Source organism: Vanessa tameamea, chromosome 10 (assembly GCF_037043105.1).
Source record: "Vanessa tameamea isolate UH-Manoa-2023 chromosome 10, ilVanTame1 primary haplotype, whole genome shotgun sequence".
Classification (NCBI taxonomy): domain Eukaryota; kingdom Metazoa; phylum Arthropoda; class Insecta; order Lepidoptera; family Nymphalidae; genus Vanessa; species Vanessa tameamea.
Window position 1 is genome coordinate 13,067,322 of NC_087318.1, and position 21,829 is coordinate 13,089,150.

At 36.7% G+C, this 21,829-nt stretch overlaps 2 protein-coding genes across 4 annotated transcripts in view; one reads left to right on the top strand and one right to left on the bottom strand.

Moving 5' to 3' along the window:
• The first annotated feature begins 3,014 nt into the window (after positions 1 to 3,014).
• Positions 3,015 to 4,790, top strand: LOC113404268 (uncharacterized). Its single transcript, XM_026645132.2, has one exon. The coding sequence runs from the start codon at positions 3,060 to 3,062 to the stop codon at positions 4,788 to 4,790; it is 1,731 nt and encodes a 576-aa protein (XP_026500917.2). The 5' UTR covers positions 3,015 to 3,059.
• A 3,362-nt stretch (positions 4,791 to 8,152) lies between these two features.
• LOC113404263 (uncharacterized protein) overlaps positions 8,153 to 21,829 on the bottom strand; it is a 31,755-nt gene continuing 18,078 nt past the window's right edge. For 2 of the 3 annotated variants that reach the window (XM_064216051.1, XM_064216049.1), the window contains 10 exons: positions 16,543 to 16,732; positions 15,336 to 15,660; positions 14,386 to 14,527; positions 13,453 to 13,670; positions 10,993 to 11,147; positions 10,444 to 10,612; positions 10,094 to 10,194; positions 9,838 to 9,993; positions 9,568 to 9,753; positions 8,153 to 9,370 (listed from right to left, as the gene is read on the bottom strand). In XM_064216051.1, coding sequence (XP_064072121.1) covers positions 9,212 to 9,370; positions 9,568 to 9,753; positions 9,838 to 9,993; positions 10,094 to 10,194; positions 10,444 to 10,612; positions 10,993 to 11,147; positions 13,453 to 13,670; positions 14,386 to 14,527; positions 15,336 to 15,660; positions 16,543 to 16,732 — 1,801 coding nt within the window. In that variant the 3' untranslated portion in view covers positions 8,153 to 9,211. The remainder of the gene's footprint in view (positions 9,371 to 9,567; positions 9,754 to 9,837; positions 9,994 to 10,093; positions 10,195 to 10,443; positions 10,613 to 10,992; positions 11,148 to 13,452; positions 13,671 to 14,385; positions 14,528 to 15,335; positions 15,661 to 16,542; positions 16,733 to 21,829) is intronic. The other variant, XM_064216050.1, reaches the window with a different exon arrangement.

The following is a 21,829-nucleotide window of genomic DNA, read 5'->3' on the forward strand; positions in this document are numbered from 1 at the left end:
AATAGGTATATTTGTGTATGAAAAGTGACACTCAAAATTACATTACATTCAGATAGCACTGCTGGGGTTGGAGGGTGGAATTTGAAGGAACGCGTTAATTAACGTTAAACAAAGTTAATTAATATTAAAAATACATTTTTCTAAAATAAATCATAAATTATTACGTTATATTTGTCTTAATATTATATAAAATAAATTAAGTTTCTTTTATGTGTTCGCTGCTTTCAAGAAAAAAAAAAGATTAATATTTTGAACTGATTCTTTCCTAACAACTGTTTATTTTACAGTAGCGCCATTCCGGCAGTTTAAGGTTAAAGTGTTGCATACGTTTAAGTAGAGACTCTTCTTGTGAGGACCATATGAGATACTTCCCTATACCTCTACACTCCATACGACAGTTTCAGATATACGACTTAGTCAGTTTTCAAACTTGTACAAGTTAAAGTACTTAAGTTAAAAATCCTCAGCAATCATAAAAATCTATAATTTTGGTATAAACATAATCGCTGTTTTCTTTTTTCACCACCAGTGTTTACATGTTTTATTGATTTATCTGAAGTTATTCTACGTAGATAATACATAACAAAATAATAATATAATTAAATATTATCCATAAAATGAATATATGAATGCTTAATAATATGCCTAAATAAATATAAAATCAACAAACGACTGCAACAACATTTTTTAAAGCTTACAAAAAATACCTTTTAATTCTAATTCATCCGAATCGGCTATCGCGCCTTTAAATATCACTTGTATAATAAAGAGACCGCCATTAATCATTTAACGTCTATGCAGTAAATAACTTAAATCGTTTATGTGTTCAGATACGAAACTTGTAAAGGAAATAAATAAAAATGTAAAGACCAAGATTCTAGGTTAAGTTAAACTTTACTTGAATTCTATATTATAAGTCTATGTATTTAAATATAACAGCTCGTCACTTTCCTACGGTTAGACAAAGATCTTCTCCTTTTGGAGTTTATCCCATCATGTTGCTCTGCTGTGCGTTGGTGGAAATACATAGGCAGAATTACACTCGCCGAGGACAATAGGAATTATAAATATAAATTTAACAAGTGAAATCCTATTTGCTGTAATCTCACTACGATTAAATGAATCACCGTGATGATATTTATATAATTTGGTCATCTTCGTTTACGCTGGTAATGCAGGACCAAATTAATCATGTCGTATTTTTATAACCTAAAGGTTATTAAAATAACTAACTTTGTCTTTATGATATTGTTTGGCGGACTGGAAAATGGAACATCTGATGATAAGTGGACATTGTCGCCGTAAGAAATATTAAATATTCCTTACATCAATAATGAGCTAACAAATCTGGGGAACTAGGATGTTCCTTGTGCCTGTAGTTACATTAGCTCACTCTTCAAACCGGATCGCAACAGTACTACGAATTTGCTGTTTGGTGGTAGAATATATGATTATGTGGTTTTGGCTTCTTGCCTATTCGACTATGCTTCGATAAACTAAGATAAATGTTTACCGTTTAGCGGTTTTTTTTTATTTTTCTGTGTAATGTTTGGCCAACTAGCAGGAGGAATAGGAGGAAATAAAAGGCTCACCTTATGGAAAATTACTACCACGGCCCATGAACATCTAATGCGCCGAATAGAACAAGTGTACACGCGTAGTACAAGTGTACACACACAGAGTGGTCATGCGAGGCAGAAAATACCTCTAATAATTCTTTGTATAGCCTGCGCAAAACCTTACTACTAGTTAGTCACAATTACAATAGCAATAATGAAGGGTGCATTCAAATTACTAATATCTGACATATTACCCATCGTTGAAATTGTATAAAAATAATCAAATAAATTATATATTTATCATTCCTTCTTCGATTTAAACTTGAATGTCATGTCAATTCAAGGTCAGTCAGAGACGTTCATTTATCGTGCCTCCTGCTGCCATTGGAATGGACTACAAGTCTGACAAATTAATAACAATTAATGTCATGTGCACTGATTAATTACAGAAAGCATTTTATAGCATTAGAAACAAAAGTGACAAGTGAGATTAAATGATAAAACATTTATTAATATAGTCAAAGAGCTAGATAGCATTGCACTAGTATGTTTCAAATATGCCGTTTATTGTCCGCTTCTTTGGGCTCAATAATGTCCGCCTAGTAATGTTAAATATTTTCAGATTTTAACCTGACACCTTGAGCTGGTCGGTTGTCGTTCCACCTGATAACGCAAGTTTCATGACTTACGCTTGATAGTATTCTGTCTACAAATAATCTGTCTGTTTATAAATATCACATATATAAATGTGTTAGACAAATTTTAACCGATTAACAGGCTATTACGTAATCACTCTCTTTAACATTAACTATCTACCTAAATTTTAATACTTACTGTATCTCATTACAAAGAACAATTATCAAATATTATCTGATAACTATCGATGTATCAGAAATATGTATATATTTGTTTCTGTGTTATCTTCTGTCTTCTTGTGTTGCTCTGCTTTTTTAGTCGAGTTTTAACTCATCGGGTTACATTCAAGTTATCAGCTTTTTGTCAATATATTCTTAGTCGAAGCGTGGAGCTTCACAATCGGCAGTGGCACTATGATATAAACTGCACAATGAGCTATTTACCGTTGTGACTGTCGTGGCTAAACTCAGCCAGAAGGACATCATCAAATATTTCATATTATTATTATATAATTGGCTATTATCTCAAATTAAGGTCACAGAATTCTGTATTATAATTGCATATTCCAACATTTATACTGATACTGTTACCTGTCGACTAACAAAAAAATGTAAATAAATTGTTATTTCTTACATTATAATTTTATTGTATTTGATATTTAAATATTTAAAGAAACGAATCAATACAATAATTTTAATATTCGCGTGGTATCTCTCAACCTAAGACTACTACAATTATCCAATTGTCGTTTTTGTGTGTTCAATAATATGTACGACCGATTCATCAATCGTATAATAACTGGTAAGGATGTTGGTCGTATTTGTCACAGTGTTCTTATCTCTGATTCCTTTAAATGAAAGCAAAATGTATGCGGAAATGTCAAATCGAAATGAAAAATTGGAAAAATGCGTAAGTGATATAATGAAAATGTATTTTTATAAATATAAGGAACTGACGTATATCGACACGAATGGTGACAACCAAGAAGTAATTAAAACTGTAAACTCGATCGAATTTATACCAGTTATATCAAAAACAACGAAAACAAAACTATCAGTGCCGAATGAAAGCTACCTTGTGACAGTGGGGAACACTTCTGACTTCAAAAATACCTTTTCCAATCTCGTGAGAGAATCCTCATGGAATCCGCTAGCTCGGTATTTAATTCTCATCAAAAATATACCGAGAGAAGACCTTAAAGTTGTCTTTGATGTTTTGTTAAAGCTTCATATTATAAACGTAGTTGTGATGAACGAATTTGATTCCTTATTATACAGCTACAATCCGTTCGATAACTTCTCGTGTGGTTATCGCTACGACCGAATAGATGAATTTGGAAAATGCTCTGAATCACGTAACAAAAATTTATACCCTAACAAACTTGTAACGGGTCTTAAAAATTGCACTCTAAGAGTTAAATGCCTGCACTGGCCTCCCTACAGCATGAATGCAATAAACAATTCCATAAGTATGTTTGGAGTCGAGCAATATGTACTGTATATATTAAGTAATTTAGAACATTTTAATATTGATTATTTCTACAGTTACGAAGACAGTGAATTGTTTACAGTGATTGATAAAAATATGTCAGCAATTGGTCCGTTAAATTCCTTGCAAACTGGATTAAACGACTTAATAATAGGCGGGATGCTGCTCACACACCCTAGAGCTATGGTATTCGACTATTTAGAGGGACACTTAGCTTTCGCTGAAGATGTTCGATACCAAGTCAAAAAAGCGACGCCTGTCTCTCCATGGAAGAATTTGTACTTGGAGTTTAGTGCAGTAGTATGGATCACCCTGTTTTTTTCTTTCATTCTGTACTTTTTATTTTTTATCGTCGTAGTTCGCCCAAAAGATATAGGCGTGCTATTCCTGAAGATGTGGGCCTCTATGTTTCTCGTTAGTAGCAAAATTAAGGGAAGCTGTTTTTCAAGGTACCTGTTCATCGCGTGGGTTTGGTTCGCTTATCTCGTCAATTCGTATTACCAATCGAGCTTAGTAAGTTTGGTGACGAATCCCATTATGACCTACCAAATATCTGACGAGAACGACATTATAAAAAACCACCTTAAGCCTTGTATCAGTCAAGTCATGAGGACGTTCACGTTTTCAGTAGAGAATAGCACGTTTGAGCAATATCGAAACAAGGACTGTGATAGGTTGTTAAAAAGTATGCATACCGTCAGCCAAGACAATGATAAATATACAGTTACCCTACATTCAATATATACGTATAATAAGCACAGTTTCTACGACGAAACTGGGAATCCAAAGATCTATACGTTTGATCGTCCGCTTAGTAAAATCATTTATACGATTTACACGTACAAAGGATTTCCTTTGCTCGATAAGTTACGTACACATACCCTACGATTGAGGGAGAATGGCCTCGTCCAGAATTATCTGCGACATTTGTATTGGAAGAACAATTTAAGGTTCAACTTTAATGAAAATATAAGAAAGAGTAATATTACTGTACCTTGGTACATCCTGATGTGTGGGTATTCTATATCCGTTGGAATATTAATTATAGAAATACTTACCAAATGGGTTAATCTTCGAACAAAATACTTTACCAATTTTAGAAATTAAGTACTTTTTCATGAAATTATTTATATTATAAACAGGTAAAATTAGTTTGTTTGTATGTAGGGGGTAATCAGAACTAATGATCCAAATGATCTAAATTTTTTTTCCTGGAAGAAAGCTACACTATTCCGGAGTGCTATTGGGTATAAATTATATTCATATCATATCATTTTCTTTATTAATAAATTACACCTGAGGCAAGGCGTGCCAGGTCACTAGTATAATGTAGACTGACAAAAATATTAGAACTTGTAATAACTCATATATATTTATAGATCTATAAGACTCACGAAGGCGCGCCCCTCTATGACAATTTTTTATCGACGTGCATCAGTTGCGTTAGTCACGCTCGCACTTAAAAAATGTTGACTTTTATTTTTATGGTATAAAATTCAAGTCTTTTTCTTCATTTTTTTTGATGGCTTAGGTTGGCCGACGAGCATATGGTAAGTGGTCACCACCGCCCATAGATAATGGCGCTGTCAAAAATATTAACCATTCCTTACATTGCCAATGCGCCACCCAACCTTGGGAACTAAGATGTTATGTCCCTTGTACCTGTAGTTACACTGGCTCACTCACCCTTCAAACCGAAACACAACAATACTGAGTACTGTTGTTTGGCGATAGAATATCTGATGAGGATGGTAACTACCCAGACAGGCTAGCACAAAGCGCTACCACAAGTTGTAGTGTGCGTGAGACGACTAACAGGAACGGCACCAAAGTATTATAAATTAGATTATAATATTGAAGTTTATTTCATTTATAATTAATACATTTTGAGAGGACGCGCCCAATGAATATTTGACTGCACAGCTATTTTTCATTTAAATAATAAGTGAGCTACTGTAATACATCATAATGTACTTTGTAATAACTATAACAAATAATTGATTATTTCTAAAGCTAGTAGAACAATTCTAGTCAGTGTTGCCAGTATGACAACAGATAAGAGAGAATGTTACTACAAACAATGTTGTTGTATTGTCTTAAAACTATTGATTTGTGAGTCTCGTAATTGTCGTTTGCCTACCTCTTATAAATAGCAGTAAAAATGTGTAACTTTGTTGTATTTGTTTAATCGATTTTTTCTCACGGCTGTTTGATGTCACCTCTCAGAGCAGAACAAGGTAAATTGCTATCACTCGAATCTAGACATTATTTATGCAAATCGTGACTGTAGCCTTTCGTTAATGAACACATGATATAATCTGCCATATAACATGATGATTCTTGTTTGAAACTTACATATGCTTGTTCAACATTTTTGTAAATTAATATTTAATTATTTATGGTAGAACTATTTTTTTTTCAAAAGCGATTACCGAGCCGTTTAAATAAATTACTTATTTAAAAACCAATACAGTTTCTGAATAAATCTTGTTTTAATTATTTAATTTTTAAACATATTTTAAATTAACAAATTCTTACTAATAATATGAGAAAAAATTGTTTGTGTCTGTTTTTACATAAATTGCTGTATTTTAAAGAAATGTATTTAATATCTTGTCTTTTGGTTTTATTTACTTAATATATTTATAATGTAAATATTCAATTATTCTCCCCATAAAGTGTTTTTTATTTTCACAATATTTTCCAGTGTTGTCATTTCACTTCATTCCATTGTCACATTTTACTTGTTTCTAGCTTGTCACTCGGTATCAACTTTATTGGCTCTATCAAACTCAAACCAAACAAGAGTATTGTATGTATATAGTGAGTTTTGCTAAAATATTTTTGAATCAAAACAGCGATAACCGCCTAGCTGCTGCGGCTGCCAATAATGGAGCTCATAGTTCGATATTCAATAGGAATGTACGTATGTCGGGTAAGACAAGGTTCATCACCTTAAGATCTATTTTCGTGTGCTCGGTATAAGCGATAACCTGCTTTACCGATTGAGTATGACATATTGCGTCGCAATGTCGTTATAAGTCGCATCTAGCAAAGAGTATAATAGCGTTTAAAAGCTATAATATTAATAATAAGAAGCCGTCCATCGGTATGATAATTACCAACTTTTCACGAAACCTCATAGTCCTCCGTGAATGATCGTGTAACACCGGAGATTAGGAAATAGTCTTGTCTCTTATAAAAGAGAGTGCATAGTAGTTATCCTACTTTCTACTAATATTATAAACGCCAAAGTTTGTGTGTATGGATCTGGCTGATTTCTCTGAGGTATGGATGGATGTTTACTCTACTCTACTCTTTCACGTAAAATTTACTAAACGGATTTGGATAAAATTTTTGCACACAGATATAATATGTACTGGAATAGGATATTGGATACTTTTAATGCCAGGAAAATATAAAATCTTCGGTAACGCGGGTGAAACTGCAGGACGGAAGTAGTAAATAAAATAGTAAAAACAAATAGTAATTATGGTAAAATTTATTCATTTAAACAAATCTTATTTATTTTATTAAAAACGAGTATATCTGTCATTCGTATCAATCACAGCTTGTAGTCGCTGTCGCAGTGATCCAACAAGGCGAGAGCATATGTCGGTTCCTCTGAAGCCCTCCCAGACACTTCGGCATTCGGCAATGTTCTACGACAGCTGCTTTGGTTCTACCGTTATTATTTATCCACCGTTGCACCATCAAACCCCATAGATTTTCGATAGGGTATATCCGCCGCTTTTGCAGGCCAAGGAATCACTACCACTTCCCGATGCTGATGGAACCACTCATCACACGTCACGTCATTACATTAACCGTCACTTAAAATAACGACCGAATAATATTACAAGAGTTTTTATTTTAAGATTACAAGATATTACAAGAAAATATATGACACTGACAGACTTTGACAATTCAGTAGAGGATATCATATCTAATTTAAATCTTGTAATGACTAATTAGGCCATAACAAAGTTTTTATGTTAATATGACACTAGACGTAGTCCAAAGATGTTACGCTATTTTGAACCAAGTTATCATACTATGTTAGTTTAATTTTATATGCAGTTGGACTGTTTAGTGCCATAGATTCAAAAGGTACTAAAAGTTTACGACTTGATAAAGGAGTGAATTTGAAAACTGACGAAGGTTTTCTTACTCTGACTGTACATACAACATTAAGATGATTTAAAAAAAGTGCAATGGCAACCGAAAGCTAACAACTTGTCTGCGGCGCTCGCCCGCCACGCTCTCTCCTTGAGACGACATGCGAGCGTGTATGTGTGCGGGCTTGCGTGCGCGTGTGTGTGTTGTGTGTGTATCTATTCGCGTGGTGTATATATGTGTGTACACGCACATCAGTCGAACTCACAAAGGGCCTCGATCATCGAAAAACAATTGAAATTTTTTTTTATATAAAAGGATAGAAAACAAATGAATAAAACGACAATTATATTAAAACCATTTAATAAAAAATATAGAAACTTCATACACTCTAAAACCATCTAACCGTAATATTTATTGGACCATAATTTCTTTATGCGATTATATAACTAACTACAAATACAATAACCGATCCCTAGTTAAGTGTTTCCGTCTGTGTCACATGCAACACGGTAGTCAAAGAAGCTCCGATCAAAAGTTAACAAAACACTCACGTTAACGGAGGAGGCACACTGTGCTCCCCCAATATCATCATTGAACTAACTCGCTTCGCGCTAGCAATATCATTGATTTCTTTTTTTTTAATATTGTTTATCAGTAATTTTGAGCCCAAAAACATAGTATAAAGCCTTAATATATGTATTTTCTTGTCTATATACAAAATAAAAACCTAATTAACATTACAATAATTACACGTATAACTGTTTTCTAATTAAAATATCACTTTTATATAGTTTTGTGTAAAATTCATTTCTTATATATTATTAATATATTCAATTTGACTATCGTTTTGCACATATTTAGGCAAAAATTATAAGGCACACCGCACACAGGCAAGATACTAAATGAGCAATAATTGAAAATTTCATCGAGCGTTAAATCATAATTCGAACATATGTACACCGGCAACACGAAACGAAATCGCGTCAGATTTTGTTTCGTTACAGTAGAAGTCCAAATTATAAGTTTTTGGATCGTCGATAAATATAATACGGTACACGTAGCGGCACCGGAACGAGCTCCCGATCACAGCGGCGATAAAAAAACTATCTTTACTCTGCGAATAAAATTACCAAAAATATCAAAATTAGTTAAGTCTTATGTTGTCGTGCACCAGCGCCGGCGACCGTCCGGAGGCGACCGGCCTCCGCCCCCAGCGCTCGGCGCCGCCACCACTCGCCACGTTCCGAGGTTCCATTACTACCATAACTATATTATCTTATTCGAAAGCCACCTATTATCACATCGGCTGGGTTCGATCTTCGCTCCGACGGGTCTCCGCGACGCGGAACCTCCACCTCAGACTATTTTTATGACTAAGCTCTATCGGAACGGCCGGAGGGTCGCGGGACCTATCTCGTGGACCTCAGCTTCCACCGCAGGAACAGGAAGGCGGATATGCGCAGGATGAGGAATATGAGGCACAGCGCCGCTATGTCCAGCGTGAAGTCGGCGTTTATCATGTCCAATTCTTCCAACGTCGTCTCCGGGTTTTTGAAGTGACAGTACACCTGCGAGTCCAATTTATTTTTGTTTAATTCATTTAAATGCAAAGGGCAGCGGTACATATTCAGTTACGAGACGATGTCGCTGGATTCGTGCGTTGATGTAATGAAATAAAATGCATTTCAAGAGGGTCAAATGCGATTCTACAAATGTCACCGCTGGCAGAAATAGTGATAGAAGCGAGCGAGGTCGGGCGGCGCACCTGGTGGCACTGCAGCTTGGTGCGGTTGGAGGCGTAGGTGGCCAGCGCCGTGCCCTCGAACCCGTAGCGGATGTACGACACGTACGTGATCCAGCGCAGGTACACCGGGATGGCGTCGAACGACACGAAGAACCCGCTGAACAGCAGGAACGGCACCGACATCACGGGCGCCAGGAACACGCCGTTCTGGGGGTTGCGTTGCGTTGCGTTAGAGGGGCGTTATTGTGGGGGCGGCGACGTGTGCACGGGGTGTCTGTGGGGGGGGCGCACCTGCACGTTCATGGCGGCGCCCACCACCAGCCCCACGCTCTGCGCCACGAAGGCGATCAGCAGACACGACGACAGGAACATGGAGAAGCGGAACCACTCCAGCGGCTGCGACGTCAGCAGGTACACTATCACCACGTAGATGATGCAGAAGATAGCCTGGAAAGACGGTCACCGTTATGTGGGGGCTTCTAGCGTGGAGTCGGACTCCCCAAAGGGTAAGGTTAAGGTAAAAGAAACAAGCGGGCGAGGGCGTCACCTGGAACGGTATGTCGGAGACGGTGATGGCCAGGTAGTAGGAGCGCAGCGAGTACCATCTGTTGAAGTGCTCCTTTATCAACACCGGCATCTCGAGTGGGACTGAAACGGTAATCATATATTATTTGTGATGAAAGGTAATAATATAGCTAACAATTGTTATAATAATACATTTAGAGATTACTTTTAAGTATATAGTCGCTAAGTGAGTTTTATATTGCCGTAGAAGAAGAAATATATATACAATTTTCGTAAAATATATTTTGTTTCTCCTGTTCAGAGACTGTCGTTAGTAACGTAAACGTAAATCGGAGCTAAATTTGCATTGAATTGTGTGTTAAGTGCACTCACAGCTGAGGATCGTGATGGTCATGGAGGTGTACATGAGGAACAGCATGTTGAAGAACAGGAAGCCGAGGTTGGAGAGCACCTTGGAGCCGTCGTCGCCGATGTCGTAGTACAGCGCGCCGATCAGGAAGCCCACCAGGATGTGCGCGAACAGCCGCAGGTACATGAGCGTCTGCGGACAGACTCTCGTTTGACCTTTTACGTGCATTATATGTATATAGCCGGTATTTGTTACGATCTGTGTTCAGTAAAGGACTTCAATGGAAATATTTCTTATTAAGAAACATTTCCATTTCAGCTCCGTATAATTTGAACCACACATATTAAGACGAAGTTAAACGAAAACTTGTAAAATTCAAAGTAACGGCATCAAAATAATCGGTTAAATTGATACATATGGTATGTATCGTGATTTAGATGAAATTAGCTCCAAAGCAAGCACTCAGTTACATATTGTGTACATGATGCTATCGGTATAAATGGCAAAGGTTATCCGATGGAGAACGCCGAGGCCTCTCGTCCGTGTGAGCCGATCGCAACGCGCAGCCGTACCCAGTCGCGGCGGCTGAACAGCAGCGTCCGCTTGAGCACGACCCAGAACTGCGTGAGCTCGGACGTGGCGTAGCGGCGCGGGGACGGCGCGCCCAGCAGCGCCACCTCCGCGTTGTCCTGCTTCTCGGAGTCCACCTGGACCACCATCGGCTCCCCTGGGCGCGACAGATTCGGTTTTTTATTACTGCCTCGGTCTCTCTTCCGGGTGAAAAATTGTATTCCATACGGTGTCGCCGTAGTTTGACGCGATATAAATAGGAATACTTATATTTAAATGTAAGTAATGATACCGATTATTCTACCGTCGGTTACATTCACGCGGTGAGGTTATCGAAAAACTTAATGAATAATGCTAACACTACTGCGTGCCATTCGCAGATTACATGCGGGCTATCGATTCCCTCAGTCATTATTATATCTGTAAAAGTCTAGAAAACCAGGGTGTAGAAAGCAAATATATAAAAATCCTAAAAGAAATATACTAAAACTCTACGGCAGAAAATCTACTTAAACACCTGGGAGATATTTTTTAAGCAGAAAGTTTTTAGAGAGTACGGACCCAGTTTCCCCAAACATTTTAAACGGGGAAGAATTTGTAATAAAAGTAAATGGGACGCCTAAATCAAGATTCGCAGATGATATTGTGCTATTCGCAGAGAAACCGGATGTACTACAAACTGTACTGCATTTAGCTAATAAAAGCAAGGAAGCAGGTTCATCAATGAATCCAGAGAAAGTAATGAAATATGCTATAAAAGAAAACACAGAAATAGGATAGGGTGTTTTCAAACATGTTGATGATTACATATGTCTGGGACAGCTAATATTTAAAAAAGACCAACTTTCGAAAGAATAAGCAACACTTGGAAATGCAGAACGGGTGTGCCAAAAGAAATAGTTAAGAATGAAAAAACACCAATTTCGGTGAAAATCACTCTTTTTAACGCGTTAATTCTCCGTCTCGCCGATGAGTGTACAAGCTTGGTCTGCTATTAGTAAAAACAATATGGCGCGAGGCATGCTAAGCTAAGGCTACGTAACAAGTGGACCACTCAGAAAATGAAAAAGGACGAAAGTAAGCGATATTTTACACATCAGATAAACATCAGACAAATATTTTACTTGGTGGTAGGGCTTTGTGCAAGCCCGTCTGGGTAGGTACCACCCACTCATCAGATATTCTACCGCTAAATAACAGTACACTGTATTGTTGTGTTCCGGTTGGAAGGGTGAGTGAGCCAGAGTAATCACAGGCACAAGGGACATAACATCTTAGTTCCCGAGGTTGATGGCGCATAGGTGATGTAAGGAATGGTTAATATTTCTTACAGCGCCTTTGTCTATGGGCGGTGGTGACCACTTACCATCAGGTGGTCCATATGCTCGTCCGTCAACCAATACCATAAAAAAATATATATATATATCTGTCGTGTAAGTTCGAAGTTCAATGACCAAAGTAAACAATGGAAGGTTATTCACTTATTAATGTTCCGCCGCCTCTCGTCCCTACGGCTAAATATTAGCTTAACTCTATTCTACATTTACATAATACCAAACGTATGGGTATATTTTTGTAGATATACGAATATCAGGAATTGGTCATCAAGAAAATACCTAGAGACCACAATTATAAAAACCTTTATTTAAATATCAGACAAAGCGACACAGGCGTTTTTGTTACGAAAAATGGTAATCGCTGGTCGAAGATCCTCACAAGAATACGAGGCCCAGAGGAGTAGTCCAGCAGGGGGTCATAAACAGGCTGTTACTTTTACATTTTGCCGTGATAAGTCTTTTCCTGGAATGAACAGTATTTTCCAACTTATTAGTGACGTCACACTATTGTTTTCAAATATTTATGTAAAATTCATTGAAGTGAAACTTCTTTGGAAGCGATGTGACTAAAATTATGAACTGACTGAATTTATGAACTACATTTTTATTTTTAACGTTTCTGACGAATATGATCTAACGATTTCACAGACACGTGTACTAAATTGAGCGTAATTTTAATGTTATTATTGAAATACGCCATACTCGTATCACCTTCATCCTTCCTTACTTCAAGAAACGTATTACGAAAACCAATGACATCAAATATTATAGCTAAAGCAAAAAATGGCCATGATCTTAATAATTTAACTTTAACACAAACAATCTTCATATGAATACATACATATTTAATAAACATTGTTCGAGGGCTGCTCATACAGGAAGCTTATCTGTTACTCTGACCTCGCTATCAGCCGCCTTGTTAAAAACGTTATTCCTTATTTGTATGATAATAAGAGTCAAAATGGAGTAAAAGTCAGACGCCATGTTTGTGTTATGGAATCTCAGACAAAAATATAGTTTAGTCTAAATATCACACTATTAGACTGAATTGAATGGGTTCCTATTATTGGAGGAGGATTACAAATCAGCTAAATGTGTGATGCTGCTGCCATCTGCGGGACTCACCTTTGCCCTTGGCTATCTCGTTGGCGGCGAACTGAATGAGCCCGTTGTGCAGGTTGGCCCCGTTGGCCCCGTTGGCCCCGTTGGCCCCGTTGGCCCCGTTGGCGTCCATCTTGTCCTGCACCTGCGACGCGTCATTCTTGTTCCAGTCGTTCTTCAGCGAATTCTCCATGTCCTTCTTGTTGTTGTATTCCGCCATTTTCGGTAGCGGCAGCCCCGTTCTGTAGCATTATCGGATATATATTATGTAATTAATGACCAAATGTTGGTTATGGTTTCTGACTTCCTACGTTTCTACAAATGAGTGATATTTCAATTAATCGTTCACTACCAGCACACATAGCGCCAAATATGATTGCTTTAGTTCTGTTCTGGTTAGCACAGGGGACGTGAAACCTTAGCGCACATGGTTGGTAGCGTTAAGACGGTAAGGGGAGGGGTACATCACCCACAGGGAACAGTCAATATAAATTGGTATATTTTGTTTTTCAAATTTTTACTATTAATTCAAATATATAGTTGATTGAATATTTTATATAATCAATCGTAAAAGGCAATATGTAAACGAACTGAATAAATGTCGTATGTAAATTCTGCATATTTATTTATGAAATGTTTAATATAACGAAACATTAAATCTGTCAATTATATGCACATAATTAATGGCACAGTGACGTCATAGACTAATGTCTATCGCCGTCAGGTGACAATTTAAATTAACTTCAACCGTTTTAAAAATACGAACGATTAATGAAGTCATTCTAAAAGTGTGACGTTTAATCTCACATCACTCACGTCACGATCACAGAACGTCTCGGATGTTTCGCCTGAAAGGTTGTCCAAATACAAACGTACGTGCATGGTCAGTACAAAGCTCCCATTATAGATAAAACCTTCAGAGAGAGAGGGAGTAAGGTAGAGGGGGGGGTGTCTCACCGGATGTCGTGCTTGCCGTTGTCGATGGCGCGCACGAGCTTGCCGGTGTGGTCGCCGTACTCGCCGCACGACACCTCGATGACGAAGGAGGCCGGGTTGTGGTACGACGGGCACTGCAGGCTCAGGCTGCCCAGCCACTCCACTGCGGGGACACCGCACTCGCTTATGCTTTTTACGTCATTTTTTTGTTAATTACTATTATTGCTACGCCCCCCGGTTGACGACGACGGTATCCCACGGGCGATTAACGTGGAATTACGTAGTGGGGGAAAAGTAAAAATTGCCTTCCTACGCGATGTCTTTGAAGCTATCGCGTCAAATTTCCTGTTATACATCTTTAGAACTGTAACGTTAGTATATCTAAGATTACGAGTACAAAAAATCAAGAAATCGCTTCATACCTTCGAGATATTTAAAATACGAGAAATATTTCATACACGTGCTACCCACGTCAACCGTATCAATCTCCATATATACGATATTTATAATAGTATTACTCAATGTTACGAACGGATGATAAATATACATAATTTGAAAGTGAAAACAGCAGCTCGAGCAATAGGAGACGGCGAGGGCTAAATATGTTTACTGCCTAACTCGACGAGCTGATTGGTACTCGCATATAAAGTTTTCTTCGGCTCGTTACGATACAATAAAAATTTGTTTTTTTTTTATAAGAGCATATTTCCTGATTAATGCGAATCCATTGATTATAGTTTATGACGATGTATTATTTATTTTACGTTTTATCTTATTTGTCTTATGAATGCCATTCATCCATGACCTTTGTTTTTTAATCAAATGTATGTTGTTCTTATGCTACACGTGTCTATGTGTCCACTACCGGCCGACGCCATCTCCACACAGACACTTGCCTTCGGATTGTTTTCATAATTTATATTGTAAGAGTTATCGTTTTTGTGAACAGGGGAGTTATTTATTTATCTTACCCAGTCTCCCTGTACTGCCCTGGTAGACGCACTGGCCGTCCGCTAACGTGTACAAATGGTCAAACATCTCGAACAATCTAGCGGAGGGCTGGTGAATGGTGCAGATGATCGTCCTTCCGCCTCTGGCGAGAGTTTTCAACAAGGAGATACATTGGAAGCAGGAGGAACTGTCCAGGCCTGATGTTGGCTCGTCGAAGAACATGATTGGGGGATTGTTGACCAGCTCCAGAGCTATGGAGAGCCGCTTCTTCTGACCGCCTGATAGATTTGATGTCATCGTTTTGTGATGTTCCGATAAGCCTAGAGTTTCCAATATCTCTTGAATCTGAAAGAATATTTATGTATTAATAAGTTAATGAGTTAAAAACGAAAACTAAGTTGAAAAAAGGATAACCAGTAACCAGTTATGTTTACAAGCAGTAAAAGTTAATTCAGTACATACGCATTTAAGAATTATTATTTTTATGTAAAAAGTGCAACCGAATAAGGTAATTTGAGTGTAATGTATACAAGCTAAAGTACCCAAGGAGCAACCTCACCAGAAATTTATGTTTAATTACATTGACCTTTAATTTCATTTACATTTCTTCGCATCTACTTGTAAACATAATTCAATTATTATATGAAAACTACTGAACAAAAGTATTACACAATTGTAGACGGATCGGTTCGGTTTCATTCGGGTGGGTATCACCCACTCAGTCACGGCGACAAACATGAATACTCTGTATTGACGTGTTCCGGTTGAGAGAGTGAGTTCGCCGATGTAATTGCAGGAACAAGAGACATTTTTTATATAGTAATAAATTTTAATAAGTAGTCACCGCCACTCATGGACATTTGCGCTATGAAAAATATTAATCATTACATTTCCAATGGGCCGCCAACCTGGGAACTAAGATGTCTTTTAAGCCTATAGTTACACTGACTTAGTCACCCTTTAAACCGGAACAGAACAATAAAAGTTATCGCTATTTGACAGAGGGTGAGTGGGTGGTACTTGCTCAGCCGGGTCTGTCTACAAAGACCTACCACCGAGTAATGTAAGGTACATCATAGATATCATCATCAATCAGATCAACAATGTAAGTTACGGGGTCAATTTCTTTGACCATAACTTACATTGGTTGATTACTAAGGGCATTTGCACATAACATAAGGCATATTATTGCATAAAAACATTTATTTATATTGAATATAAGCTTACCACTTCTTCTTTATCCTCTCTTGTGGTGGCACTGGGCAGTTTCAAAGCCGTAGCCACCGCCATTGCCTCTTCGACGGTCAGGTTGCCGTGCAGCTGGTTGTCTTGCATGATGTAGCACGACAGCTTCCGGAAACTGGATAGGTTACGTTCCATACCATTCACTGTTATACTGCCTTCCATCCCTGATGTCCTGGTAACCAAAAAGTTTATTAAATATAAATTAAGTATACAAAAAAAAAGATTTATTTTTACATTCAGAATTTTTTTTTGTCCTATTTATGATTAAAGTCGAATACCATTATTTTTATATAAAAATATATTTAATCTGAGAACATTTACATAAACGTTACTTTTACTAAAAAAACCCTATATTATTGTATTCCTTATCATCATCGCTAAAGATTACTCATGATGATTGTCGCTCACGCGACATCATGAGCAATTTACAAGTCAAATGTCAAGTCAAATGGCCAGCGGTGCGCGATGCAAGACTACGGATACCTATAGATAAATATAGATATAATATACTTTATCTGCCTTTTAATTATTTAAAATAATAAAAAATATTATATTAATTAACAATTATAGTATAATCAAAAAGGATTTATGAAAACGATTTGAGTCGAAACCGCAGCAACCAAGGCCAGTGGAAAAAACAATATATGCCGTGACTATAAATTATTGCATATTCCTAAGTCACGAGACAATAATTTTGGCAAGATAACATTTCATTTTAGTTTTTTTTTTCATGTATACAAAAAACACTTAATGATTATATAATTGTGAGCGGTTGCAGCTATTGACGGGTTGCTTGAAAGATTTATCACTGTGCACGAGACAAATTATAACCCGGATTTAAACCTTAATTTGATTAATCCTTATTTTAACCGTACTTCGATCTTCTGGGGTTTCTATCAATGATGTTATCCACTGGGCCACCTCAGAAACTTCCTACAGCTATATACTTTGAACGAGTAAATTTAACCATGCTTTATATAAACAGCGAGAGCCGAGATGGCTCAGTGGTTAGAACGCGTGCATCTTAACCGATGATTTCGGGTTCAAACCCAGGCAGGCACCACTGAATTTTCATGTGCTTAATTTGTGATTATAATTCATCTCGTGCTAGGCGGTGAAGGAAAACATCGTGAGGAAACCTGCATGTGGCTAATTTCAACGAAATTTTGCCACATGTGTATTCCATCAACCCGCATTGGAGCAGCGTGGTGGAATATGCTTCTAACCTTCTCCTCAAAGAGAGAGGAGGTCTTAGCCCAGCAGTGGGAAATTTATAGGCTGTTATGTAAAAAAATATATATACAGTTAATATGTTATTCGTCTTCCTAGTTTATATGGCTGGACATAAGGCCGCCGATCCCAAGATCTTAGGTTTAAGCCCTCGCTCGGGCAGAGTGGGTGCTCTAGGAGTTGGGGGGGCGATAGCAACCCGAGGGATTGGGATCGACCCTTGACTTTCTCATCGCTATGCGGCCCGTGAACCGGTAAAGTAATATCTCTAAGTACCAACCAAACAACCTTCATTCAATCGGCTCTTAATGGCCTCCAGTTTGAAAAGTAAGTACAATGTTAAAAATATGATAAGCATAAAACAATAGAAAAATGATTTACATGTAAGCACCGTAGGCGGTGTCTCGCGGCCGAATATAACGACGTCAGGTGACCCGTTTATTGCCGTATTGCTATAAATCATACACATCAAATTACAAAATTGAAACAAAAACATGACGCGTACATAAATGGACACACGTATCCTTTTGCTTCACACGTGTAATCGTATCCGCTGATCCGAGATTGCAAAATCAAATTATCACGTTTATAATATCAGCTTGTGGGTGATTAGCAGGGATTGCTTCAGCGCAGGTAGTATTATACTACAATAGTACATTTCGTAATTACAATTATCGACGCGACCCGACGTTACATTCTACTGTCCTATCTATCGAGCTGATATTGTAAATGCAAAAGTGTGAGTTTGGATATTTGTTACACAATCGCACTCCAACGATTGGAGGGATTCTAGACGTTTGAACGTATGTGTGTGTGTGTGTATGTGTTAAAATAATTTAAAAAATATATGAACGTGTAACTTTGTATGCGAGTATTTTCGATTGATTTAGAACACTACATTTTTATTTACATTGAGAAGCGATCTCTTGAAACGCCCAAGAATGTCGTTAAAAAAATCTATTTTAATATATTTATCTTTAACTACTATAGTTTACTTGTTGGTAAGGCTTACTTGAGGTAGGTACAAGCCCGTCTGGGTAGGCACCACCCACTCCTCAGATATTCTACTGCCAAGCAACAGTACTCTGTATTGTTGTGTTCCGGCTTGAAGGGTGAGTGAGTCAGTGTAACTACAGGCACAAGGGACATAACATCTTAGTTCCCAAAGTTGGGGGCGCATTGGCGATGTAAGGAATGCTTAATATTTCTTACAGAGTCATCGTCTACGGCGGTGTTGACCACTTACCATCAGGTGGTCCATATGCTCGTCCGCCAACCTAAACCATTAAAAAAAATGAAGAAAAAGACTTGAATTCATGTCGACACTAAAACCTACTTCAAAAAAAAGCAAAACGTAAAATACATGTAAATTTATTCAGGTTCTTGGTTTAATTAACTGAACTAACTTCCGTAATATAATTTGACAATTTAGCTAAAGTCCGCGAGATAAATATTTAATAATTATTATACAGGGTTATTGGTAATTCGACGTATTCCCGTTAGGAGGTGATAGGGGTGACTATTTGCGATAATTTATACCCCCATATGCATCATGCAAAAGTGAACCATTTTTGAGTTATCACGTTTTTTTGATTTTTTCAAAAATAAGTCAAAAATGCAACTTCAAAAATTAATTTAAAAAAAAGTATCAATTAAAATCTACTTTTTTCTTCTGATTTATAAAAACGATTAAATACTGGATATATTTTAAAAATTATCTCTCCAAAATTAAAAATGCGAGACGGAAAACGATTTTATTTCATTATATTTTTTATTTTTTTCCCTCAAATATGCCTGAAAAACAAAAAAATCATTATGAAACTTGTTCTGCAGATTATTTAAAAACAATCGTTTATAATAACCCTGTATAAGAGTCGCTATAAACACGAAATAAATGTACCTTTTTCTATTCTCGGACACACGTACGCAAATAAATCTCATGTTCTTTTTTTTAGTTTAAATACCTACCTACTATTTTGTGTATGATAAATGCCCAATTTAATGCCTTAATTTTGAAAGATTAATTGTATCCAAATTATTACCGAAATGATAAAGAGATAAAATCTTATAGAATGAATATAAAAATAAATCATACGACCGGTCCCGCTCCAGCTTATATATCTAATCGTAATGAATATACATTTTAAATTGTCTGATAAACAACCGAAGTATTTAGTTCCCAAGGGTGGGTGCGCATTTCAATTCTTACGGCGCCAGGAGTCAGACGCCCATGCACCGAATGTTTTTAAAAAAAAAACATAGTTAACACAAGTACAGTGATTGACTTTACCATATTACTAACAGATAGGGTTGCCCAGCTAGCTAGGATAAAATAGTTGGTAATCTCCAGATTTGTAGCCAACCAGAGGTCACCCTATTGATAGAGTAACAGTCAGTCGTCAGTCTCTTGCATTTATAGTGAGTTGACAAAGGTATTTATTTATAGTTCGGAATAGAATAATATATTTTTTGTTCGTTTTAATAACTAACTTGGTTTCTTCAAGTGGATAAGGAAACTCGTCAGAAAACGAGACATTTAAATTGCTATCATTAAATTAAATTCCTCTCGAACAATGTCGTAAAGTACACTTACAATTTATCAAGGCAATTAGTGTAGTCGACGAGGCCTTTGACAGAGTTTTTTTTGCTAAATAATTTATATCTGCCATCATCATTATAAAAGTTCGATTGTTATGGACTTCAAATAGTTCACAGTACGACTATAATACGTCGGTCGTTTGTATAAAATCGCATGTAGATTTAATATCTAGGGATACTTCTGGTTGAAAGAACATTTAGGAATGGATAGACCGATACGCTTGCGACAAACATTAATTAAATTGAAACAAAACTGATAAAAAATTGATACTCAGAATTGAAGACTAGCATTGTTCTTTTTTTAAATTATATAATAATGAGAATATATTAACCCATTTACTTAATCATTTATAATTAAAAAAAAAAAATAAACAAAGTTTTCGCGAAGCTTTTTATCACACAATACTTTTATCGTATTTGTTTTTGTTAAGTTTTTAGTTATTTATACTTCGTACAGTGATTCACGAGATTATGAGAAAGCAATGAAATAGCCAAGGTTCACAATATGCATATGTAATGTTTTTTTTTTCATTTCAAAAACTATCATCATGAAGATGTTCTAATTGATTTCGCACACTCTTAAGGGAGACTAACCATACGCGTGAGACATAATATTACAAGCGCAAGTGTTTGCGTAAACACAATTCCTGGCGTCCGCTGAAGCAGACATTTCCATCAACATTAGTAAATACAATCTAACAAGCGAATAACTATTATGGTTAAATATTGAAAAATATAATTCCGTCATTATAACGTATAGTAAATGTTCAGTCATTGAGACTAACTACTGCATTTTTTATGATGACTTTAGATCCCATCTGTGATGATACAAAATAGTTTTGTAATCCCCTACAATTATTTAGAACTAGTTTATTTTATAATCAGGATAAACGAATGAATTAAGATGAAATATCTAACTAAAATTATGCCTTATTAAAAGAAAACTAAAATTTACAGGCACTTATAACAAGGTCTAATTAAAAGTAAACCACTGTCCTGATTGATTTTGAACACGGTGACCAATCTTAATGGGTGCGAACTGCACAGAAGTTATTGAAATGTAAGTAAATACAGACACAGACGAACTTTATATTTCCTCATTCATCGTTCGATGGGACGGAAGTCAGAAACGACTGAAGCGATACCAAGTGCCGTGGTAATTAAAAGCTTTACGTGCTCTCTGATGCAAGGAATTTTCACGGGACTGCCCAAATTCTAAACTTCGGGATGACACTGAAAATGACTTGACAAAAAAACACAATAGATTTTACTTTTCCGATACGGAATTTTTAGCCGAAACTTTGGGAGATGTAATCTATTTTTTCCCGATCTGGTCATCCAAGATGCAACCGAAAAGTACAACGGACACAATAAACGTATTTAGTTGGTAAAAAATATCTAATAATACACGGTACGTTGCGTCGGTCTAACAAGAAATGAT